General features: G+C 39.7%; 1 protein-coding gene across 1 annotated transcript in view; it reads right to left on the bottom strand.

Moving 5' to 3' along the window:
• The window catches only part of CREBBP (CREB binding lysine acetyltransferase), a 97,236-nt gene that overhangs the window by 55,128 nt on the left and 16,642 nt on the right, over positions 1-25,466 (bottom strand). Inside the window, exon 3 of the mRNA XM_082490367.1 lies at positions 5,438-5,614. Coding sequence (XP_082346493.1) covers positions 5,438-5,614 — 177 coding nt within the window. The remainder of the gene's footprint in view (positions 1-5,437; positions 5,615-25,466) is intronic.

Below are 25,466 nucleotides of genomic sequence, written 5' to 3'. Positions count from 1 at the left end.
TGATCCTAGAGAATGCCCTCAATGCCCTTGGCTTTTAATCACCAAAAAAGTTTGCCTCCAAATCCAGCAAATGCCTCGATATTATGCAGTTGACTGCTGGGAATCAAGGCTGGATCAGCATTTTTCTTAAGGATACACTTTTGGAATTTCATCTCCTTGTCTTTAAGGACCACCAAATAACAAGATACGCGTAATGAAGTAGTGTTTCAAAGCAACAAAAAGGAACAAAGCTTGACATAGGAATCTGCAGAGTCCAGTTCTCACACACAGGAAATTAAGTGAACAAAATTTTAAGAGAGCTTTATATAGAATTTACTAGGTGATAAAACAGACTGAGGAATGATCAACATTAAAAATCCCAATCTGTGGATAAGAGACAGATAAGAAGTTTTAAGTGAAGGAAAGCCATGCTGTCAGAGTGCTGGCTATGGAGTACTCCACCTCAACTGCTGGAAGAGAGTAAGAAATGGCAATGGATATTTTCCACCACATATATTCATATACAGAAGGTGGGAGAGTGGAACACGAGCCAGAGTGCAGGGGAATGAGCAGATCCTCTTTTTCAGCTTGCTTTTGCCAGCCTGGCACCATTATTTATGGATGGTGCAAAAAATTAAAGTGTTCCACCGTCCAAAGCAATACATGTTTCCAGGACCAATTCCTGCACCAAGACAGAATAGGGATGCCTACTTTGCTCCCAATATAATGTATATAATATAATCCGTAAAATTTGTTTCCAGGTTATTAAGAAATTTTCCTTAAAAGACTGTGGTTAAGCAACACGGCCAAGACCTTTTCCCCAGCTGTTTGCTAGGCTGCTGCTCCACTTTGAATCATGTGGGATTTTCTTGAGGAAGAGGAGTGAGCATGCCTGGGAAAGAAAAACTTTCAGAGTGCAGGTCAGGGCAGGCACAGGGAAGATGAGCACAGCAAAGAGCAAGCCCACCAGAGACTGGGAGACTGCTGATGAGAGCAGCAAACAGACACACAGAATGCCTCTGGGGCGACAGCCACAGACCTTTCCCGCAGTGAAAGAGAAGACCGAGTTTGCTGCAAGAGAGGAAAAAATATCACTGAAAGGTTAAGAAAGCAAGCCTTCCTTGCTGCAAGGACCCAACAGAGATTTTTCATAAAGCCTTTTATTTCTGGTCTCTAGAATAAAATACGAGTTGTCTATTTTAAGTAGCCACAGTTCTACTTGTTCTAATTAAATCTGGCCTCTCAGCTTAAAAGCTTTTCTTCCTCTCTCTAGGAGGTCTGCAGAAGGCACACCTAAGACATCCTCATCCCCAGTCATTCTTTTCCTCTCTTCTGATCAAAATCTGTTAATAAAGAAAGCCAAAGGACATAAAAACAAACAGAGAAACAAGGAAGAATGCAACAGAAATCTTGAGATATGGTTTATTAAAAGATCAGGATTAAAAAATGCAAGAGAAGACGTGCTGCTCCAATTCTAAGTCAAGAGAACTGAGGAGAAACAATTTCCTTCACTTCCAAAAAGTAATATTCTCTCAACTCCATCTGCTGGTCACAAGGATAACTGTGAAACCAAACTGGTGTCTGGAAGCCAAACTTCACACATTGTATTCTTAACCCATGTAGAAATATTAGATTTACTGGTATGTCCACAAAGAAACCATCCATCACCACCCTTGGAATATGCAGCATGGCAGACATCGCAAAGCTTCAGCAAGTTTGATGGAAAAATCTTACAGGGTTCCCCCCACTGATATACATCCCAAAGTCTGGGTACTTTGAGAACAAGAGGCTCCTGGCTCCCGTACAGGCTGCACACTGCGCTGAGTGCCAAAGTGCAGAGCACGGCTCACTTCCACAGTCCAGAGATTTTGCATGATTTCACCGCAGCGAGTACTGCCAATCCTGCATCGAACGATTTAAGTGACACTGAATCTCAATAGTGTGTCACCAAAACTTCCAACAACTTCAGAAGCAACATCTTTCTTTTGGAAATAAGTCATTCACACAAGATTTCAAGCTGCCCACTCTGTAAGGAAAACCAATCGTATTCTGTAACAGTCACACAAAACAAAAGCTAAAATGTTGTTTGGATCCATAGTTGGGAAAACAAAACAAACAAAAAAATCAATCCATCTGGCTGGCACTGAAAATTAATACCTTAATGCTGACCTTTTAATCATATTAATACCATAAGGTTTGTTACTTCTTTCCTAATTAAAGAGATTAAACCAAATGTGCTTTCTCAGGGTCTAGTGTAAGGTCACGCTTGGAACAAGGGCTGGAAGATGCAGTGCACTAACGCTTCTGAGAACCACTTCATTTGGGTGGTGGGGGGAAGAGAGAGCATGTTGTTCTTCAGAGAGTGGTAGCTTAAATTTGGATTAAAAAAAAATAAAAAAAAAATCCACTGCTGCAGCAGAGGTTTATCCTGGCTGCCAGCACGAGGGTTGTGCCTGGCAGTGGGAAAACCCCTGGTTAGTCTTTGGGACAGGGGTGCCACACTTAATGATGCTTAGAATAAGTGGGTTAAGAAACACACACATCTGCTTTACTTTTGCAGCGTACAGGTAAGGTTACAAAGAAAGGCAAAAGACTGAAAGGAGTATTTAAAAAATATCTTGCTTTTCAGGACCAAGGGGTCTGAAGACAAAGGCTACACCTTTATTTCCTCTTCTCTTACTTAGATATTCCTAGTGGTAGCCAAGGTGTTTAACGTCATGCTGGAATCTGGTTTCCTGCCTCAGACATGCCACATATAACCAATGTTTTCATGCATATGGGTTTGTCTCTCACATGGAATAGTACTTTTGGGGCCCTTTAAGGTACGGGTAGTATAGAGGGCTGGTTTAGCAAGATATGTGGCTCCATTCATCTCACAAAAAACCTTGGAGGTCTTTTTAAAAAGATGTAATTGGTCTTCTCTTGCTGTAGTACAAGGAGTCTGAACTGATCCTCCACAGGTTCATTTTTGACAGACGGTAACGCAACACTATACCCTTTTCCACTCCACTCCTGCCTCCACAAACCAGGACAGACCATGCACGAAGCCAAATACATCAAATCAAACCGCCATCTCTAGGGTCCTAAAGCATCATGGGCCATCGCAAGTGGTGAAGGGATTGCAGCAAGAAAGCATGGCGTAATCGTTCAAACACTGCAACTCTGCTCGGGGGAACCGCCTCTGTCACAAGCAACTTTCACAAGTGTCATTTGGGTCATATTTTAGTTGCCCAATGCAAGACACAAACAGCACTTCCATGAGTTGTGGGAGCACAGATCTAACCGATGTGAATGTCATTTTACCCTTAGATAATGTCTTAACATATGAAATGAAGAAGGCTTTAGCAAGCCAGAGCCTACACACCTCAAGTTCAGAGTCAGCAGATTCTTTCAGTCTTACTCTCTTTGTGCTTCTCAGCCTCACGTTTAAAACTGGGGCAACACATCTTTATCTCAGAGAGGCACTGTGAAAATTAACTAATCCAAAGTATATGCCCGCTCCAGTGACGACTGCCACAGGAAAGACCGTTTGGAAAAGACCAAGTAAAATATATTACTGCACACAGTCAAGAGGGCCCACAGCTACTCATTGAGCAGCAAAAATAGAACAAAATGTTGACTATACGCTCTTTCAGAGGGCACTGTTCGCATTGTATGCCGAATAAAGCAAAGTCCCTGTGGAAGGAATAGCATATGGCTGTGTATGTACTATTACCAAATAATTACACCGCCTTAACCACTGCTGCCAAGTAGAGGTTAAAATTTAACAAGTCTGACATTTCCTTTTAAATTCTTGGCTTTGCAATAAAAATGTTTAGATGGAAACTTCATATTTTAAAGATGAAAGTTCCTCCCACCATCAGGACCACAATCAAACTCCAACCACCACATGATCCATACGCAGGGTTGAGAGCTTTTGGCTCGACAGTACAGATGTCTGTTGCCTGAAATGGCTGTGACTCTCTGTAGTGGCTTGAGGGAAAAAAAATATATTGGGCATACGAAGCTTTTGACACATAAGAAACATGGTTTTGATTGTTCTCTCAGAAGACAACTCATATTTTTGACATTGTAAGGAAACTGCAATTGACAGGACTGGGAAAGTAAGTTTCCTGTACTTTCCTGTCTCTTGGACAAGATTGGAGAAAGGAAACAAAGTTTTTGCTTTTACCTCCTTCCCCACCACTAGACAAGCCTTGACAGCAAATGCCTTTTTTATTCCATGTGAATATCTGCCATTACATCCTATACTAGTAAACGAGTACTTTAAGATTTCGGCTTCCCGAAACCTGACATTTAAGCGAGCACAAAATTAGGCTTCAGAACCATCCAGTCCCTGAGACAAATACAGCGCTTTGATCGGATCTGCAGGTTCTCTGCAGAATCAGGGCAATAATTAATTTGCTTTACACCTGATCCAAACTTAAAGTATTTTAAAAACAAAATTAGAAAAGTCACAGAGCAAATCGTCTTTTACAAATACCCTGCACGAGTGCAAGTGGTATTCTGAACACGGTCTTAATCCTAGTCTCCAGCTCCTTTCCATAATCATAAGCAGTAAATGACAGATGATATTAAACAAAGATTTCACAGTGTAACTAGAGGAAAATTAGTTTCCCTCCCTCTAAAGTGAGGAGAAAAGAGGAAGTTTACTACATCCTGTTCCCTCTCATACATAGCCTTGTTAGTGATAGGCAGATAGCAAACTCACTGATGGGAGGACAAGTGTTGCTTCTGCCAAAAAATAGCTGGTTTGCTAGTTAAATTAAAATATAAGCAATTTGCATCTTATGGAAGGTTTTACAAGTTTCTATAGTAACTGCTATCATGTATAAGAATATAAAATGCAACAAGCTGGAGTTTCCATAGAAACGACACAAGCGGTTTGATTAATACGCAGACATACTGAGACAAATGAGAATATTTAATTTCACTTTATAAAGAAAACTCTAGTAAACAGAATACTACAAACTTGGGCAAAGTATCCTAATAAGAATTATTCTCATAAACTTGTGAGCGGCAAGTCACACACAATATAAAGTGAGAAGCATGTGGTGTGCTTACCGTATTAAGTTCAAAGGATATGAAAAGTACTATTTAGTTTCAGGAATCCAATGATGTATCCGACACGTTCTAATTGATTTAGGAATTTAAACTCACAAACAGTACTTACAGGTAAGACATTCTCATCTGGTTTGGAACTAAACGTACCGGACAAAATGAAAGGATGTAACGCAATCCTTATAACAAAACTCCGATTGCTTAGAAAGTCGAAATTACTGCATAAAAATGCACACAAACTTTCTATGTGCACTGCAGAGTGGTAGTGAGGAACCACAGGGCAACTCTGATGTTTAAATGACCATGGAGTAATCGTCCAGTAACGCCGTATCACCCAAGAATTGAGAATGTACTACCCAGACATAACAAAAAAGGGAAACAGGCAGGTACAACTCACCATATTTGGCACACTGGTGACGGGAGTACTCTTGATGTCGGCAGGGAAGGGAGACAAACTATTCGCCATGCCTGGCTTGTTTGGTAACTGAGGATTCACTCCTGTCGCTCCCATCTGCTGCCCTCCAGTTTGACTGAAAGGCTGCCCAAAGGGACTAGTGTTACCTGCCATTCCCATCTGGAAAAGAATGAATGAAATTATTATAATTTCCTTGATTCCAAAGGGATATTAAATAAAACCAACAACAAAACATATGTCAAATATCCATCTTTGTATTCACAGAGATCAAATTCCGGTTTAAATTGCTCAATATTGAATTCTCAATTTCACAACTTTAATCAAATTTAAATTAAAATTTAAAAAAATATTTAATAAATTTACACGGCTATGTGTGTCTGAAGCCTTGCAATTCAACTGACAAAATCATTGTGCAAATGCAAAGGAGAAAACAAGATTACCCTTCCCAATCTTCATTGACAGAAACTACTTTTTCCAATGCTCCACAAACTTCTGAAAACCAAACCAACCTCAAATGCTGTAATACTTTCATGTTCTGTGCACAAAGCATGACATTGTACACAGACTACATGGGAAAGGAGAGGAATATATAGAGGCATCTAGCGAACTCTTATCTACTTATGTTTTGGTACTTGAGGAAAAATGTCAGAAAAAAAGGACATCTATCTAAGGCTGACATCCTTGACAAATTACACTCCCAAAACTCCTTAAGACTAGCAAGCAGAAACATGACTCCCCCCGAATGAGCAGAGAGAACACTGTCCATCCAAAGAGCCATCTCGCCTGAAGAACAGTCTCCCAAGAGAAGTGCTGAAATCTCTATTACTTGAGCCAATTAATATTACACTGGACAAAAGGCCCTGAAAAGACACTTTAACAGGCATTTACTTCTTTCAAAGAGAATGCCTAAGAATAGGACCCTCCTTCCCCCCTCCAAATAAAGAGGAAATAAAAGTTGACAGTACTCCCCCCGCCCCGCACTGGGAGGATTTCTAGATGACTTTATCACCTGTCAGAATGTCTTAAATATAAATCGAACCACTCAGCAAGCCTTTATCTGAAATATTAAATCCTGTTTTCCCCTTCCTTTGACCTCTCCAGCCCTTCCTTACACAACACACTGGTTTTCCATGGTCCCGGTCTTTTTATTTCCCTTACCAGCAGGGATTCAGAAGGACCATTCTCATGGCTGGAAGAGTCTTATCAGTGTAACAGCCTCATAATAAGGAATTGCTCAGTGGTTGCTTTTTCATGCTTACAGGAATTGGACTGAACGACCAGTTGACGAAGCACTGGTTAAGAGCAGTAAATTATATTGGGGCAGAGTCCAATAAACATAATTTGACTGTGCCTCGTCTTCTTTGTCAGCGTACTTTGTACTCTTGGGTTTCAGAGAGCTGGCCCAGCCACCCTCGAAGTAGCTTTCTGTTAGGGAATACTCCCTTAACCTGCATCCCGCAGAGGGACTGTTGCCAGATTCAGGCCTTTTTCCACTGTACAAAATTTTATATCTTTACAGAAGAATCTGACCCACTATATACACATTAAAAAAAAGCGAAAAGCTGTTACTTGGCAACATAAGAGGTTATCACGTATGCGTTGTGTTCCAGAGTAAAGCTGAATAATTCAAATAGCATAAAAAAAACACCCCACAATTGCTTAACAGCATCAAAACTTAGTAATAAAGACTGCTTTTAAAGAAAAGCGGTGTTAGCTACTATCATATTGCACAAATACCATGAATTTTATTTTCTGTATTTCTGTGTTTGTTTTGTAGGACTGTATGTTGAAGGAAATTAGTTTTTTTTAATTATTATTTATTACAGCATGGATTTTGGCAGCTTTTCTCTGAAGAATTAATAGCAAAGTATTTAATAAACTTGCACACTCATCTTAAACCCACTGCTTCAGCCAGGGTATGAGAAAGGATCATGAGACATCTACAGCTATTCATTAATACCATGATGGTCTACCAGATTAACAGTGAAGAAAATCTCTGCATCTAAAAGTGAGATTCTGAGAAAGTAGCTTATGACCGACTATTTAAACCTTTCAGAGGCCAGAAATAGAACATTAGCTGTTTGGCTGTTATTCAGTTCCCCTGGTGTCTAAATCCTCAACTACAAACTTCATTTGCCTGCAGAAGGATTTGGCCCTTCGAGTCTTCTTTGAACTTGCTTGCAGGTTTGGTGGAGTTTTGTTAAACTGAATGAATATATTGATTATTCTGGCAACCACCGCTATGCTAGAACTTCCTATGAGTCCTACAGCCACCACCACCACTGGGAAAGCACAGTGGTGAGCCCAGATTGGGCAAGAGAAATGGTGCATACACATAAACCTATTTCCATGGCCCTGCTCGGGCCATACCAGCCTGCAGGAGACAGCATGAGCAAAGTCCTTCTTAGACCTTGCAGCTTAGGGATGGAGCATATTCAGCCACTGGGGAGGAGATGGAAAAGGCTCAATGCAGACAATGAAGTTGCCTAACACCGATGTGCTGAGCTTGCGCAGCATAATGTTATACGCCTCTGCCAGAATCTTAAAAAACACAGTTGAATTTTCAAAAAGCAGACAAGAGATTTCCTTCAGGCAGTGAGAACGCTAAGCAAATTTTACATCAGATTTAAAGTTTTTGCTCCAAAAGAAAGAGAGAGGTATTCTTAATCTCATTTCATTGTCAGGAAAGATGAACATTTTTTATTAAAGGAAAAATGTTTAAAAATAGATTTTTAGGAAAAATAGTACAACTACTTTGGTCTCAAAAGACAAAGAACAGAAAATTTAATTTTAAGTTTGTTAAAACTTTAAACCACTAGAACATCCCAAATGCACCAAGGAACTGCAATTCTAACAGGTACCGCATGGTTGGTTTATCATATTTTAACATTTCCTTTTCAATAGATCTTGTTATTAAAACATATCGCAACTCAGTACAACAACAAAGCAACGTTTCAAGTCTTCCAAACTGAGTGGTTAATAGGATGAGGATAATTCTTCCTCTTCTAGGTGGTCATTAAGTAATATACTTGATTGACATTTTAAAAAATGCCTGGCTGGTCTTCGAAATCAAGCTGGAGGCAGAGTAGCTTCTATTTGAAACTGTATTCTTTTAAACCTGCTCTCTGCCACATAGGATTTCAACATCTACAGCTGCGCTTCAATAAGTGAAAGTAACCTAAAGATAAAGAGTTACACCAGTCTACTACTAAAAAATAAAAAGCAGATAGTTTGACAACATTGTAAAACATCAGACATGCTCTTTAACCTACACTTCATTTTTGTAAATTACTGCCACAGAAACAAACTGCCAAAGACTACTTTTTTGGTTTGAAGTCCATCTTTAGAAAAAAGAAAAAAAAAAGCACATTAAAAAATCTGACAAGGTGGAAAGACTTCTCTTCAGGCAATCCCTGAAGTAAAAATGGAGACAAAAATCAGGAGGGACCATATACAAGATGAATCTATTAAAGCTCATGGACATTTGTAGCTTCAGCATTTTTTTAAACTCAGTTTTGCCTCCTTGGAGTTAAGCTTATTAATGGGACTGATTTCCAGAGAGTAGAAGTGCACAACACAATGCAAGAACTGCTCTAATGAACTCTTATCTATTTATAACAGTTTTCAAGCAAGGCTGGGATCGAAGAGGAGTTTTAGTGGCAGAACTACCTGCTGCCAAACAGCATTAAGACCAAGAGAGTTTCAGAGCTGTTCCTGGGATCCCGAGGAGCAGCTCGGCATTTATTCCAGCGACAACCGCCTCCAGCCAACGCAGTCAGGTAGGGACTCCAGCAAAGGAAACCACAGTCAGCTCCTCACCCATGGGAAGGCAAAAAATAGGAGGTGGAAGGAAAGGAAGAACCAGGCACATCCCCTGCATATCAAACGCTGAAAGATGTGCGAGTGCGTTCAGGCATTAACTGGCACTTCCTGGTTAATTATCTGAACATTGAGATCAGGTGACCTTCCGTAAAACTTTATCTATACCGCTGCTAATTGAAATCTCAAAAAAAAAAACAACTGGCAAATATAATGAGATGGCTGAGCATGTACACAGTGAAGATTTTACACTGCTTATTCATTCTGCAAACTGAAACCAGCAGCTCCGAAGCGAACGAGTCAGAAGGCTCAAACGCTGCGGCTCCTGCCTCTGCCCCCGGGGTTTTTTCCTATGTGAAATGAGGGGGCAGGTGGGGGAAGGCAGATACTCAGAAGACCTTTGTTTTTATATTTCTGAAACAGAACTCTGATCCCAAATTAGGTAGTTCAGGGGAAGATTACTAGGTAATTACAAGTCATCAAAGAAGATAAACCAGCAAGAATATGGGAGTTAGTAACCTGGTAGGAATGGTCGTTTTCATGTGGGACTCTGAGCCATCACAAAAGACTTGTATTTTGCTTAAAGTTTGTTAAATTTACTTTCCTGAAAGGAATGAAAGCAAAAAGCAATCCAGCGCAAGCGGTTTCTTTTTCCACCTGCAATGAATGGGCACAGACATCTATCACAGGGCTACTCAAGCTTCAACATACCGTGGTGGCCGGTGCATTTGCATTAACAACAGAAGCAGAAAGCTTCTCTCTGAAAACCTGGGTTATGTTGCAGTTCACTCCCATTTTGTTCTAAGCTTAAGGCCGTTCGTTCCCCCCCCCCCCCCCCCCCCCCCGTTGTCTTCTCTTCCTCTCTATCAGTTCATTCAACGGTCAGTTCATCTCCTTTCTCTACCTGATGCAAGCCCCGTTTTCTGCAGGCCATGTTCCCTGCACTCCAGCCCGGGCTGGCTCCATGCGTCCCACCTCATCCTCTGGCAACTCAGGTTTTATACACATTTTTCTGCGTTATAATTTTGTGCAACTCTTGCTCCTTGCCTGGTTCTTTGTGGTCACAACCGCAATGACTTCTGACGGAGTAAAGCAGACTTTTCCATAAGCAAGGGGTTTTCTACGCAGCTGTTCCATCAATTGCAATGGGGGGCATGCAGGGATATAGATATACATATATATATATATATATGAAGGCTAGAAGTGCCTGAAGAAGTAACATGATTAATGCAAGACACCAGCTTAAACACATTAGTTGCACTCTAAAACAGCACTTCTCAGAAGTATGATAATGCTACTCTCCTTTAATGGAAAAGATGCATTTAATTCAATAATTCTGCTATCCCAGAAAGACAGATTCTGTTCCCTTTTTTAATCACTATGGCAACTCTCTAAGATACTGGAATCTATTACTGAGCGTGGATAGGAAGTAAGGTATTTCACTACTCTCACAAGCAGAAGAATGTACAAACTTCTGAGCTGAAAAAAACAAACTTAAAACCTTTGTTTATCTGACTTGGACCACAGGAGACATCTCAAACAGCAATGTTTTGCACAGCAGGTGTGGGAGACACTTCTCTGTTTTGCTTTTTAGTTATTTTCAGAGCAGAACAGCAATTCAATTTACTCTAGTTCCTGGAATTTCATAGATATTCTATATCAAGTGTGTGACCAAATCTATAGACCTCATCGGATGGTGCAACTCAGAGTTGATGTGACAGAAATGAGAAGTCCACTAACCTAATTAAAAAGATACTTGACTGGATATTCATACGATGCCTTTTCTTCTATCTTTAAAGCTTACTCTTTTCCTCCCTTCTTTATCACTGCTGACATACCACAGCACTTCTTCCTCTAGCCCAGCATCAAGGAGCTACTCCCTCTTTGTACACGAAGCGTCGAGGCCATAAATAAATCCTGTCCTTTCCTCCTAACACTAAGTTTTTATTAACTGTCCCTTCACCTCTGCCACTACAGCCGGTTTCCTCGTTCAAGCATCAGAGTTACTTCATTACCACGTATTCCTCTGAGGCTCCCAGGACATGCAACCAATACAACATGCTGCAAAAACCATTCACTGTTACAGGCACATAATTTCCTATTCACAATCCCTTTTTTAGCTTCCCCTCCAATAAGTTGTCATAAACCACAGAAGTGTATACAGTTCTGCTCTTTGCTACTCGTTTTCCTTCGGGAAACTCGGCTCTCCTCTGTTGCCTCTACCCGCCTTTCACTCCAGGGTTTCCAAAAGTAACAAAAGGTCTGGCAGGACAGACAGAGTTCACTATCAGTATTCCTGCAAGAGAGAAAGCAACCTCATTTGCAGGCACGTGCCAAGGAGCAGCACCTACCTCTGACAACACTCCTGGTTTTGTACCTTGCACCACCGTTGCCTACACAAAATTAATGTCGTATTTTAATTTTTTTTTTTTTAAATTAGTTGGTCCAGACAGATTAGTCCAGAAAAAAAAACACTTATTTCTAAGTTAAATGTTGATTTTCATTAAGTTTTGAAGCACTGACTCTTCTGTACAAAAATGGAAGGTTATTCTGGACAGGTATTTAAAACCTAACCAAAGCAATACCACCAGATGTGGACTAGCCTGACAGCAGAAAAAATACTGAATGGTTGATATGAGAATCAAAGAACTCAAAGCAGCATGGGTTCAGTGGAAAATAAGCCTGGCTGAAGTAATCTGATTATGATCCAATCCTGTAAACTAAAAATAGTTATTGTTAATATTAAATTCGGTACTTACTAGATTTTTAACTAGAAAACAGTCCTAGAAAGAAAGGAAGCAAGCTAGACGAGCTCGGCTGGACATTGGAAGCTGTGAATCTGCAAAGTGCTCGAACAACAAATCTGAGCTCTCAATATGACAACAGGAGGTATGTAAAGAAAACTGGGTAAGCGTAAGGCGACATCTTTATGCATTTGGCTTGGTGTGAATGCTATTGTAATGACGGCGATCATGCTGCATTAGTTCTTCATGAATGATATGTGAAAACGACAGGATTCAGAGAAGCCTCAAGAACTATTTAAAGGACTAAGCGGCATGGCTACAACAGACAGTAATTGCAATCTAATAGCCTAATTTATTTAGCTTACTCTTTAAGCTTATTAATTTGCTTATCTTATTAAGGCAAGGACTGAAATGATGCTAAAGTACTGATTTGGGGAATAGAAAAGTGATAACAAATATTTTCTATTTAGCAAAGACCCATCAACAGGTAAGAGCTGAAGCTCTGTAGCTTCAAAGCAAGAACTAGAAAAAAAATGAAGTGACCAAATACCACTGAAATTTTCAAGATTAATATCATCTTTTATCTAAATAGTGTGTGCTTCTACTCATCAACAGGAATTAATTCACAAAAGCCAGAAGGCCTATAAACAGAGGTATCATGTCTGACTTTGTATCACTGTCATTTTTATATGCTTAACTCTTTATAAAATGAAACCTAGTAATAGAAAAGGAATTAGAGTTTCCCTTCTGCCTGTCTAGAGACAACGCAGAAAGGTGAAAAGAAAAAGTTACCTCAGGAAGCAAAAATGACCTAAGACCTTGACCAAGCTGCCAAGTCCATTAACCAAACCCAGAGACAAGTATCAAAGTCCAGGAAAGCAGAGGTGCAGAACAGAAGCCAAAAACTGCATCAAACTGTTGTATCCTCCTCTGCACCACAGAACCGTTATTAGACTGAGCATGGCCACATGCAACTTCAGATGATTGCTCTTCTAATGACACGAGATAGGAGACAGGGTGGACTGCAAGACAGAATTTCATTCATTCACTCAATCCAGCAGCAATTAAGTTGCCTCTTCAGACTGACACTGATTGCAGGATCACAAAAACACTTATCTTGTTAGCTAGGTGTCCTAAAGAAACTAGGCTTAAGCAATGGTGCTGTGACAATCAGTGTCCCGTCTCCTCCCCCTTCCTCAAATCAATTTTTCCCTAATCAGTTTGGAAATCACTGGTCAATTTGACCCCTTTTGTTAAAGCTCTCACAGATAATTAAGTTCCTAAGATTGCTGAGTAGAGAGATAGACGGGTAGATTATGACACTCAGATTAACATCTCCACGAAGAAAAGGCACAAAGACCTCTGTCATTCCCCACTGTGTTTCGCAGCAGACAGCGGATCCCGGGCTCTGAACGAGCCACCATTATTGCCAGCCTTGTCCTGTCAGCACCTCAGAAAGATTATCTGAGGACATGGGAGGGAGCCGAGAGCAGGCTAGGAATTGCTTTAGAAGACCCTTGGGGTGGGGTGTTGTGAAGAACGACAGCCTCCGTAAGCCGCAGTGTGAGGATACGCAGCCAATCTACTGGTTCTGCCACTCTCAGATCTGTTTTGACAGTAGAAAAATGGGAAAGTCAGAGCGTTTCTTCCCACCAAACTGTTCCCATGCCCCTGAATCTGACAAAAGAGTTATAGGAGGAAGACACAAAGACAGCGTTTTAGTGAGCCACCACCATCCTTGTATAATTCTGGACTTAGTCTATGGTGCAAAAGCTAAAATCGATTTAAGTGTAAGCCCTAGATTAATAATTTAAATTACTTCAGAGAACAGAACACGCATGTCATAATTAAGGAAAGAAGAGAGAGAGCAGAGGCATCCTAGATATGTTCTGTTTTGAGAAAAGGCTAGATCTTCACAAACCGCAGTGTTGAAGAGCTGCATACGTGAGAGCTTGCCTGGTCAATGCTCTAGTACAACACATTTGCCACCCGCTACCGCTTTCTTCTAAATCCCTTGTATTTGCAAGGCAGGACATTCCCCCTACTTCCTCCTGTTGAAACAACCTAGTGTGAACAGCATTTCACGGAGGTCAAAGACAAATTTAAGTATTCCAAGGCAACAAGACCGCTTAAAAAATGCTAAACACCAAGGAAACAATAACTAGTTCCCCCACTCCAAAGCTACCTATAAATTCAGTTTTCTGAACGACTGAGCTGTAACATCAGGATTATACCATGATCAATAGCTTTAGGTTGACCGAACAACTGTGCATAAATAATCCTACCCTTCTAGAGCTGTTGTTACTCAGTATCTCGCATGCTTCATCCAAAATACCCTATTACATCACCGATGTGTTAGGGACACTTCTCCCCTCCACACCCCACCCAAAAAGAGCAAGCTGGCATGAAATGGAAATTCTGCACTTCCCACTATAACCCACAGATCCAAGAAGCATCCTTTGGGTTCGGCATGAACAGAACGACTGGGCATACAGAAATGGTATATCACTCCTGCCTCCAAGCTCTCACTGTCGTAAGCCACTACAGGGTGACTCAGAACTTCTCCGGTTCGTGCTGCCACCAAGTCATGCAACCCCATGCACCCTTTATTTCCTCTTTTATGGGCCTCACCAAAACCAGTCACTTAATACTCCATTATTGGACAAAGTTTTCAAATCCCCTGTCAAATTACTACACCTACTTCAAATCTGGGCTTTCAACACACAACTTGGTTAAAAAGCTCAGCGTTTTGTGTCCTTTCTCTCTTCTCATCGACTGAAATGTTTTCGCAACCAAGAAGTGTGACACTTTGCTTGGCTTAAATAACTTGAACGTTTTTCCTTTTGATCTTCTCTTTCTCTCAAGACGAGGAAATCGAGCAGTCAGGTGTCTCAGATGTTCAGAAGTTATCAGCTAAAGTATACAAAGTACTGCGAATGCAAGAGTAGATCTGCCCTAAGTAATGGAGGAACATCAGAAACTCGGACTGCTTTTCACACTGTTAGCAAGCAACAGTGAAAGAGGACAGAACTGCTTTCAAAAGTCTTATTTCTGCTTTCCATTGTGGTAGCTCAATGAGAGACAGAGACCTATGCTTTGCCATCTGCACTGCTTCACTGCCGGTTCCCAGATGAGTTTAACACACACGAATTCCAGAGCTACTGTGATCCGGCATCAACCACCTGGAGTTAATCCCTCCTCAGTCCCTGTGTGCTACTGCCACCACTCCGCTCAGCCGCTCCGCTTGCACGCTCGGTACAAAAGAGCAGCCTTCCAGCCAGGCACACGCCAAGGACTTCGCACTTTGGACTCTTACCTCCCTCTGGTATGAAACCCAAATCTCTAACACGAAACAAGGTCCACCTAACCGATTAATGCTCTCAGAGAAGCGTAAAAGATAGGTCCATTAGGAATTTATGTTCATTTGCGAAGTGGGAAAGACAGGCTTTCTTTACTATGTTGGCATCATCTTGTATCTGTTTACTGACAAAAAAAAAAAGTAAGTCTCTACTAATTACTATTTCATCCTATAGTAACGTGTTCCAAAAGAAAGTCACCATGGTGCTTAGTATGTATAATGCCAGAGGGACAGATGGAGAAGCAAGGAAAAGATTAATCATTTTATGGCAGAAAGCCAGTGGCATTACCAAAAAAAAAAAAAAAAAGTGAATTCAGTTTCAGTGCAAGAATGGTGGCGATCCTATTATCTCAGCTGAGGTGAGAGCTCCTCACCTGAACCAATCTGCAGATTAGGCAATTTGACAAAAATACTAATTTAAAAATACTCACTTTTAAAGTCAGTAACAAGAATACCCTAAAAAAAAAAAAAAAACAACACTTGAAGACTCAGTTTTGAGAACTAAATCGTGATCTGGCTAGCAGCGTTCAGCGGAAGCCCATCTTGTGCTGAAAGACTCCAATTTTCCTACCTCTTTAAGCTCACTGCTATAACAAAAGCCTACCACAACAGATTCATGAAGCATTTAAAGTGCCTTGCTCTTCAGTAGTAAACTAACTCAAAGAAAAATACTCAAATGCCCAGGAATAATTGTAATTTACTTCATCCTTTATTACAGGACGAAAGATTGTGTAAAGCTGGAAATAAAATTTTTAAAATCCCATTAAGAGGAAGCCGGGTGTTTTATTACCACTTGTAATAAGATTTGAAATTCTCTTCCAAGCATTTCACAGAGGTCAAGACAAATTTAAGTATTCCAAGGCAACAAGACCACTTAAAAAAATGTACAAATGTTTCCACATAATTACTGAAATACAAAAGACAGAACTTCGTGGGAAAACACTCTTTACAAATGCCTGGATAAGTAGAGAACAAACTCTTTTAATACATTAACTAGATGTGAACTTTTTCCAGGGAAAAAAATTTTAAAATCATATGCTTGCACTGTATATACACTTAAAGAAAGAAAACGTCTCCAAAATTCTGCACAAGCCCGAGTACTGATACAACGGAATATACTATAGGAAGAATCAAAGTAATTTCTGCACTGAGCATCATTATTGTACTTACGAATCAAAAATAAAGCTCAGAAGGCTTACTTCGTAATGAGTGTAACCCCTGCAAATAAAAACTTCAAAGCTCTAATGTATAATTAGCCACAATTGATCAATGTGTTCCAATTGCTTCAAGAGCTTTTACAAGTGCCAAGTAGAAAAAGTGGCTTTCTTCAGATAAACAAGAATTATTCTTACTACATAAGAAGAGAAAATTAACCTGAAGCGCACAACTAACTAAAGATGTTTCAAAGGTTTGTTTCATCGAGAAAATCCAGTTTGGACACAAACAGCAATTCAACAACACTTAAAAAGAGGACTTTGAAAGACACTCAAATATCCCTGTCCTCCCCCAATTGCTATACTTCATCATCATTAAGGTAAATACAGGTTTCTAAACCAACAGCAAATCTCAACACAAAGTCAATGCTTCTTCCTTTATTTTCTGTGTTGTAGATATTAGCCGTTTGAGATGCACCCAACAGTCCACAAAAGAATTTACAGATGCGTCTGCCGGCATCTCAGTAGTTCTGAAGTCCCTATAGTCAGTTGGAGACAGCCAAGTAAATGGAGAGCCCATCACATTCCAAAAATTTAGTATTATAAGGAATAAACTGTTTTGGTAAGAAAAACAGTAGCACTACTGAAGAGATTCTTTCCCATTTATCTCCCAGAAGCTGGCCAAAGATACATTATCAGGCAGTCTGTGTGATATGATATTCTACAGAGGTGGGAGAAAAGGCAGTAGTAGCTCTACAGAGTAACAGCAATAGGAAAGACGTCTCAAAAATATAGTGAAAAGAGGTACTCTGTTTCCTTTCTTTACAGTATGTACTTTCCTTGGCAGACATGAATCCTGAAGAGAAGTGGACACACTGAAGGGAGAGACTGTGCTTCTAAAAGAAGTAATTATTCTATTTCAATCCAGAACTGGGAGGCAGGGGGGGAATCAAATAGACACGAAACAAATTTACACTACAGGTCACATTAAATACATTAAAAGAAAAAAAATCAATAATGCTTGCTCAAAACAAACACTTAGCAAAAATATCATAGCCTGCCATTAACGGTAACTAAGGAGAAACATAACTATAAATAATTTACACTGTTGAAATAATTTTTAAATAACTTTAAGAGCCAAACATGTTTATTTTGAAACACCACACTGACTTGAAGCGCTACTTTGAGATCTCCAGTCTTTCTGTAGAAATACGCTCTCCTCGAAGATTTAACAATTCACACGAAGCTATCAAGACTCCTCAACAGGTTTTTAAACAAGGTATGATGGTTGTCTTTAAACACATGCTTAAAATTGAACACTGCGAAGAAACTAGACCTATATCTACACGCTCCTCCCTGAAAGCAGCCTGCACACAGTACCATCCAGAGCCGTATTTTAACCCAAGGTGCCCCGTATCAGACTAAGGAAGCAAACACAGCTCATTCCAAGAGTGAAATCCCCTCTTCGACTTGTGGTGTTCCAACACTTTTCTGTTTCTAGGGTACAAAGATCCTCCCGCAGTAAAGGTAGGTATTTAATTTAGTCACTTTGCCAAAAGTTTCAAAGGGCACTTGTTTTTTGTTTGTTTTTTAAAAATCCCCTTTAAAAAACAAGAAGAAAGAATACCCTACAAATAGGGCAGCATTATGCTGCAGTCCCTCTGAAAACACAAAACCTTTCCACCCCAAAACAGCAGCATCTCTCGGAGACTCCTAAATAATCTATTTACTACTCTCTTCTAATAGTCTATTTCATAGACTGGTCATTTTGGCAAGGATGTTCCTATATTTAACGTGCTGTATTTTCATTATGATTCATTCTAAAACAAAGGCACTACTGAACCCCTTTTATGGCACAGTATGCCTCTTATTTGCCAAATCTACAGCAGATTCATATGTACGCATACCAAAAGATACAACTATCAATCACTTTGGGGCTGGAACATGTTTAGAACATAAGTACTAACACCTCCAGATGCTACTTAGAGGTAGTTCTTGTAGCATCAGGAGTTTAAAAATCATCTGAAGTCCTCATTCATCTAAATCTCAATTCCACAAAGTATTTCTGGTCTCAGAATTAAAACCATTGCTGGGATTACATATAAACAGTTAAAACACAAACAATAAACATAAAGTACTACGTATCTCCCCAGTCAGGGCAATATTCTTTATTGTAAATATTCTTTATTGTAAATATTCTTGTAAATATTGTAAAATTGTAAATATTGTAAAATATTGTAAATATTCTTTATTGTAGTGGCAAGGAGGAGGAGGGTGGGGAGGAGAAATAAGCACGTGCAATTCATGGCCGACGGACAAAGGTGCAGCAGTCAAATTGTCTATTGATGCCACCACACACAAACGGACTAAGGCTTCCAAATAAAAAACAACAGGTATTTCCTCCGAACATTCACAAGAAGAAAGGAAAAAAGCTATTATATTTTGCCATTACTTATACTCAGCCCTGCAAAGTAAACAAGCAAATGCGTCACTAAGAATTCAGGATTTTTTTGAGATGTGGGGAAAAGCGTGTATTGAAACATCTTTTCTACTTTAAAAGTTAATCTTTAAATAAAGATGAAAAATAGCCTGCCCGCTATAAAGTAGACTTGGGCATGCTCTGTGTAGCCTCTTGCATTGAAATGTCAAGCCCCTGGCTACGTGAGGGGATTTGAAAATTCCAAAGCGCAACTTTCAAACATAATGTTATATTTTGTCTGACGGCAGAACCTGTCCCATCTGTACTTTCACTTGTGGAAGCCACAGACGGAGAATCGCCTGCCCTCGCTGCTTCTCCACTCCGGATCCGTTCCTTAGCTCGGCTGGCACAGTATACCATGCTATATACAATTTTCCAAGTCTCCTGCATTGCCTTTTTTTTTTTTTTTTGAAGGCAATAGGCCATCAGCATTTAGTTTTCAGACCATAATACCAAGTGTTTTGACACATTTCTGTATGTACTTCCAATTACCGGATTCCCATTATAAACACAGCTCACTGTCAAGTACAAATACTAAGTTTATCTTGTAAGTAAGGAGAAGTTTTGAGACTTGCTAAAAGGTTTTGTCATCAGAATTGCTCCTGTTCGATGGTATCTATATGCACGATCAGACCCTATTAGGAAAATTACTACGACAAAGACATTTCCTTCTGACTGAAGTAACCAGGCGTTGCATAACTTCTACACACCAACATTTCAGTTGGCAGGTTTTCCTCCCTCTCAACATCTGAGTCATTTTTTTACCTGTGTATTAAAAAAAAAAAAAAACAACACAACCACAAAACCCCACAACTACAAACAGCAGCAGGAAGGCATGTGAAAACAGCCTAAAAGCTAGGAAGAAATCATTTCAGTCATATCTGTTAGTAAGGACTTGGAAGTTTATTGTGTCATTTTAATAAACCTTCTGAAACAACACTGGAAATCTTGCTTTTAATCTGCAGCTTCCAAGAAAACCTGGTGGATCTGTAAGGTTCCCTTCCAAAACCTTCTTTCAGATACACTACCTACAAATAAATCCCATTCCAACAACAAAAAACTGAAGAATTACAAGACGGCAACTAATATGATTTAGAGTTAATGACAAAATCCTTAACGTTTGTGTTGTGTTACCACAGTAGAAGATAATGGCACTATTCTACCCTGAAGAGATACCATAAACATTTCTTTTTTGTCAGCTGGATGACAAACCAATGTAAGTTAGCAGGGACGGGCGTTTTAACTGCCGGTGTTGGAAGCAGAAGGAGGGGAAACCAAGTTGCAATCTGTCCCCGTGAAGGCTGGCTGTTCCATTTCTTGCAGCACTAGAGCCAAACTGAACCTCGATACCTGCTTAAGCAGAAGACAGGAGCCAAGTGACTATCTATTCAAAGATCTTCAATGACATTGCACAACTGCAAATGAAATTTAACTCATGCGCTAGAAATAGGAAACAACTCAATTTCAGGTGCCAGGAGTAATAGTTGTGGTAAATGAGCTTTTTAAGTCATCAAATCTCTTCAGTGTATCAGAGTAAACTCATCTGTGGAGTACCACTTTGCACGGTCATGTTTCAAAACAAAACTGCGTTACAGATATTTTAATTTTACTACGAGTCAGAGAGTTTTGCTGTTATGTGTTTCTATATATTTATATCCTTCTTCTGTTTGTATTATTGTAAAAGCACATATGTCTCTTCTCAGTAAAAACACTGTTTTGGTGACAGTTATTCAACAGAGAACCAAGCAACTAAGGTCAAGTCTGTAGTATTATTAAGAGTCCCCTGAAACTGGGAGGCAGCATTATTTGGAATCCGATTTGGCCCGGCTACTTGTGACTGCCAGAGGCATGGTCTGCTAGGAGACAGTCAGCTTGGCAGCCTCCTACGGACAACTTAGAGGATGAGAAGCAAATTAACTGCAAGTCATGTTAAAACAATTCAGGCGGATTCAGACAGATTGAGAGCCACCAGAGAAACAAACAGCAGCAGCAGTTTGCTAAAACACACAGAACTGCAAAGGAATGAGAACATCTTCAGCTGACTTAATTCACAATCAGCAAGCGTATCTAAATCTGGTACTTAGCAATATCAACTGGCTAATCTGTTTAAATAAATAGTTTGCTTCATTTTTTCTCACTACAAATTTTCCTTAGTACGGATTCCTCAAAACACTGAGTCAAGCAACATAACTACATCCACAACTGAAGTCTTTTATCAGAATTCTTGCTCTTTAGAGTAGTTCATTCTCTTATTACATTTACTCAAGATTAATATCCAACACCAAAACACCACTCAGTGGACAACCACGGGGAGCAACACTGTGAAGGTGCTTGTCAAACGCACACGTATTATATATACACACCCAGCCCAGAAACAACAACTAACAGAATTCAGTTCTTTTATAGCTCAACAATAAAAAAAAAAAAAAAATGAGATGACTGATTATTCTCTTGGTAGACGTAAAAAATGGTTTTACTGTTTTCTGAAGTTCACTTCTGGTAAGAGTCCCCCCTTGCCTTTAATCTAAAACTTTCCCTACTGCAACATGCACTGCCATGTAGCTATTTCGACTAAAACAAAGCTGAAAACATGCAGCATTCAAGTTAATTAGGCCAATACAGTTAAGAGAAAAGACTGCTCTGAATTCATGTGCAGAAATCCAGCATATTAGGTCTGTTTTTGCAGTTAGTGATGTTTTGAACCTCTAAGATTTTGGTGACAATCCTACTACCGGTACCAACTTCCAGCTAAATACATAAATGCACAAGTAATGAAAACTCATCACTTGTACGCAGCACTTTGAACTCTGTATCTAAACTCATTACTACCAGATCATTTCCTGAAATACTACATTGGAAGATCCGCCAGCCAGAGCAGCTTTTCTATCGGTTTCCCCCTGCCAGGCAGGTTACAGCTTACATCAATACAAATATTTTCCTTTGGAGTTTTCAAAATATGTAGAATGAGGTTACTTAAAATCTACAATGTTGTCAAGGCGTTTTACAAAAAACCAATACTGTGGTAATCCTCATAACTAGGTATGACAATAAACAATCATTTTCTCCTGATGTCTTTATAGATTCAGACTAGGATCTGACCAAACAATTACATCCTTTTACTGGGCATACAGAGCCTAATAACACGTTTGATTAAACTGCACCTTTCAGAGAGAAAACTAACCTTGCGGTGGGTTTACTAGCCCTATAGAGAAAAACACTTTGAAAGGAACCCCCGGCAAGGTGCAGTTTCACTGCAGGTTAAAATCAATGGCTTCTCTAGATCATCAGCCACACACAACTCCAGGATTTTTTCCCAAGTTTCTGCTGCTGGGTACTACTGTATCTTTGAGTGATACGGCTTTGAAGTTACTGAAGAAAAGGCGATTCCTTTTACAGAACTGTATAAGGAAGCATTACACCTTGGAAACACATGAAAAAGAAAACACTCAGGAGTCCTACTCATCTCAATGGGACTTTACTATGTCTTAAGGGAAAGTGCAAAAGTACGAATTAGGTGAAGCACTGTCCAAAACTCTTAACACAGTACAAAAAGGAAGTTTGAGAACCTTACAAAATGAATGGGAACTTCCCAACATTTTCTTCTGATTTTCCACTAGCTTTGATAGCAGTATTAGGACGAGGGGAACGCATCTCAGCAAGCAACTATATAACATCTAACATACAGAAACGCAACTTCAAGCTCTAGCTGCCGGCCCCCATGAACTATATGAAGGCTTCATCTCCGTCATCTGAAAAAGATGAACTCTCACACACAAACAGGAGAGTATTAGGCACAGAGCATGCTTGCAACGAAGCGCTTATTTCTGTGGAAGCAACAGACCATCTGCCTAGCTTTGCTACTGCTTAAAGTGTTTGACAACCAACAATCTTAAAAAACAACTCTAATTGACAAAGATTTTCTAGATGGTTTGAACATGTTTTCTGGACTTACTGGACTTTACAAAAAACCATGGTGCGACACAAAAGGACAATTCTGCCACTACTGGAAATTACTGCAATAAGATGATCTGTTCCTCTACCCCATACCAAGTGATAATTGTTCAAAGAAGAATCCTTCTGCTCTTTTAAGCAGATTTCCTAAAGAACTTCAACCCAGTCGAATGAAAACTATCTTTGTAGTGTTGTCCAAGAAAACAGGGCCACAATGCCACAGTTACAAGCAAAATTGTTACACAAAAGGAGTCTGGTAGGGAACGGAGCAGATATATATATCCAGTAGCACAGAAGAGAGGTTTCCTTAATGGTTTCCAGAGGATCTCAGACAAGTCAAAAATCACAAAGCAGGAGTACTAAATAAATCTGAATATGCAAATTGCACAGCCGTGGCCAATGAAGAATTCAAATCCTTGCTATAGTAAGTTACTGTATTTTTAAATTCACAGAACCTTCTTGGGGACTACTCTGCTCCCTATTTCCAAAAATATTCTAGGCTATCAAGAAAGTGTTATATACTCCCCAAGAAAACACGACTGACTTTAACAGCTATTGTTTAACTTGTATTGACAGGTTGCTTCTTCTAGAGGATCATATGAGATCCATTAAATCCTTTGCTCATGTCTCTATAGATTGAGGAATTATTTTGCTTTAATCTTTCCCTACCAACGGAAAAACATTTGTCTTGATGTCAGCACCTTATGGGACTCTGGCATTGAGAATTGGCTATTTTTCATGCCCTTTTCAATTGGTTAGGGGTAAGGTTTATCCGGCACCTTCAGCTTATGCAAGCACATGATCATGAGTTTGAGTTACCATGCTCATTTCTGGCATACTTTTCATTCTTTCAAGAGCTGCCTTAATGGCAAGTCCAGCTCAAAATTAACAATATTGGCTTATGATGCTCCAGATGAAATGAATCCCAGTTATTTCTGAGAGCAGGTGAAAGGATCAGACTCTGGATTATTTTTTTCCCCTTCTTTTATCTCTTACTAGAAAGAATGCTTATAAAAATATATGACAAGAAAGAAAAACAGAAAAAGCAATGTCCTTTCCTTGATCAGTAATTTACTAAAAAAGGATTAGAACAAACTATCACTGAAGCAAGGACTTGCCCAACAAAACTGGTCCCAAACCATAAAGGGTCACGAGTGCTACACATCACATATAAACACACTGAATTGAGGAAAAATAGGCTTTTGAGTCATAGTTGAATGTTAATCAGTGATGCACACTGCTTATTTTAAATATAATGAGAAAATCTTGCTTTAAAAAGTTCTTTTAGATTTTTTGCTGCATTTGTATTTCACACCTCCTTCTTTCCCTTAGGATATAGTGGTACAGGCGCCACCCAGAGAATTTGCTTCCAACCTTGATACAGTTCTTCAAGCCTGATGGCAGCTACATTTTAAGCCGTTTAGTCAAGTTAGGCACATTCACTATTAGGTAGATCAGCTGCCTCACCACTTTTATTGCTGCTCTTCAAATCTTTTAAGCTGCATACATGAAGAGGTAAACATCAGGGAACAGGAGGTGAAAAAACAAACTAACCCACATTCTCTTTCAGCAGAAATTGCAGTTTCAGAAGAACAGACAAACTCACTGAAATGTTTCTTTACTTTTCTTAAAAGATTTCATCACAACTGGAGCATCAAGAAGAGAAAAAGCTAACACAATCACGGTCGATAATCCTATTAGGACAATAAACTGGGGGTGGGAAGAGACTGGAAGAAGATGCCAATCCTCAAATGTCTATTAAAGAGAATGGCAAAAAAGGAGAACGCTTCTGCTTGTCAGGATTAAAATCAGGGAGCAAGTAATTTGTTCCAAAATGGAAACATAAAATACTGAGCTCACTTGCTCTCTTACTAAGAGAAAATTAAGACATAAAGAAAGAAAAACTTTATTAAAAAAACAACACAAAGTGCTTTTAAGCTTTATCTTGTTCAGCATGAGGCAAAGCCTCAGTAAACACCAAATTTTCTATTTTTTCAAGCTGGCCAAGCTTTTAAAACTGTTTTCTTTTAAGAGCTAGCACCTTCACAGAAACACCTTTTTATCACTTCTGGTCTATCATTAAATAGCCCTACCTTTTCAGTTTCTCCAAACAACTTTGTGTCTAAGGACTTCTGAAAGCACTAATTTTGCTCTAATCTTTTGGAAATGCACCACCAGTGCTGAGCACAGCACTGCATCCAAGGACCACCTAATGATTTGCATAACAGCGACACTTCCACTGTTCTTTCGCAATACCTTCCTTGTCTGAATTAACTTTTACTTTACTTCTTGAACATATGCTAACTGAGAAAGTCCAGGTCACCTTCCCGAGCTGGTGAACGGCATTTGCAGCTGGCATCAGGCGAAGACTGAAGCCCCTGAAAAACAGCATTTGTCCGAGTACTGAACTATGCCTTACAAGTGGCGGGTTGGTTTAAAGTAAACCAAGACATCACGGAACCTCCCCCGCCTGGTCCGTATGTACTGTCAGGTGAAGACTGTAGGC

This window comes from Vanellus vanellus (assembly GCF_965231255.1).
Source record: "Vanellus vanellus genome assembly, chromosome: 14".
In the NCBI taxonomy this organism is placed as follows: Eukaryota; Metazoa; Chordata; class Aves; order Charadriiformes; family Charadriidae; genus Vanellus; species Vanellus vanellus.
Note: the sequence above shows the minus strand (reverse complement) of the source record. Positions and strands in the feature narration are given on the sequence as shown.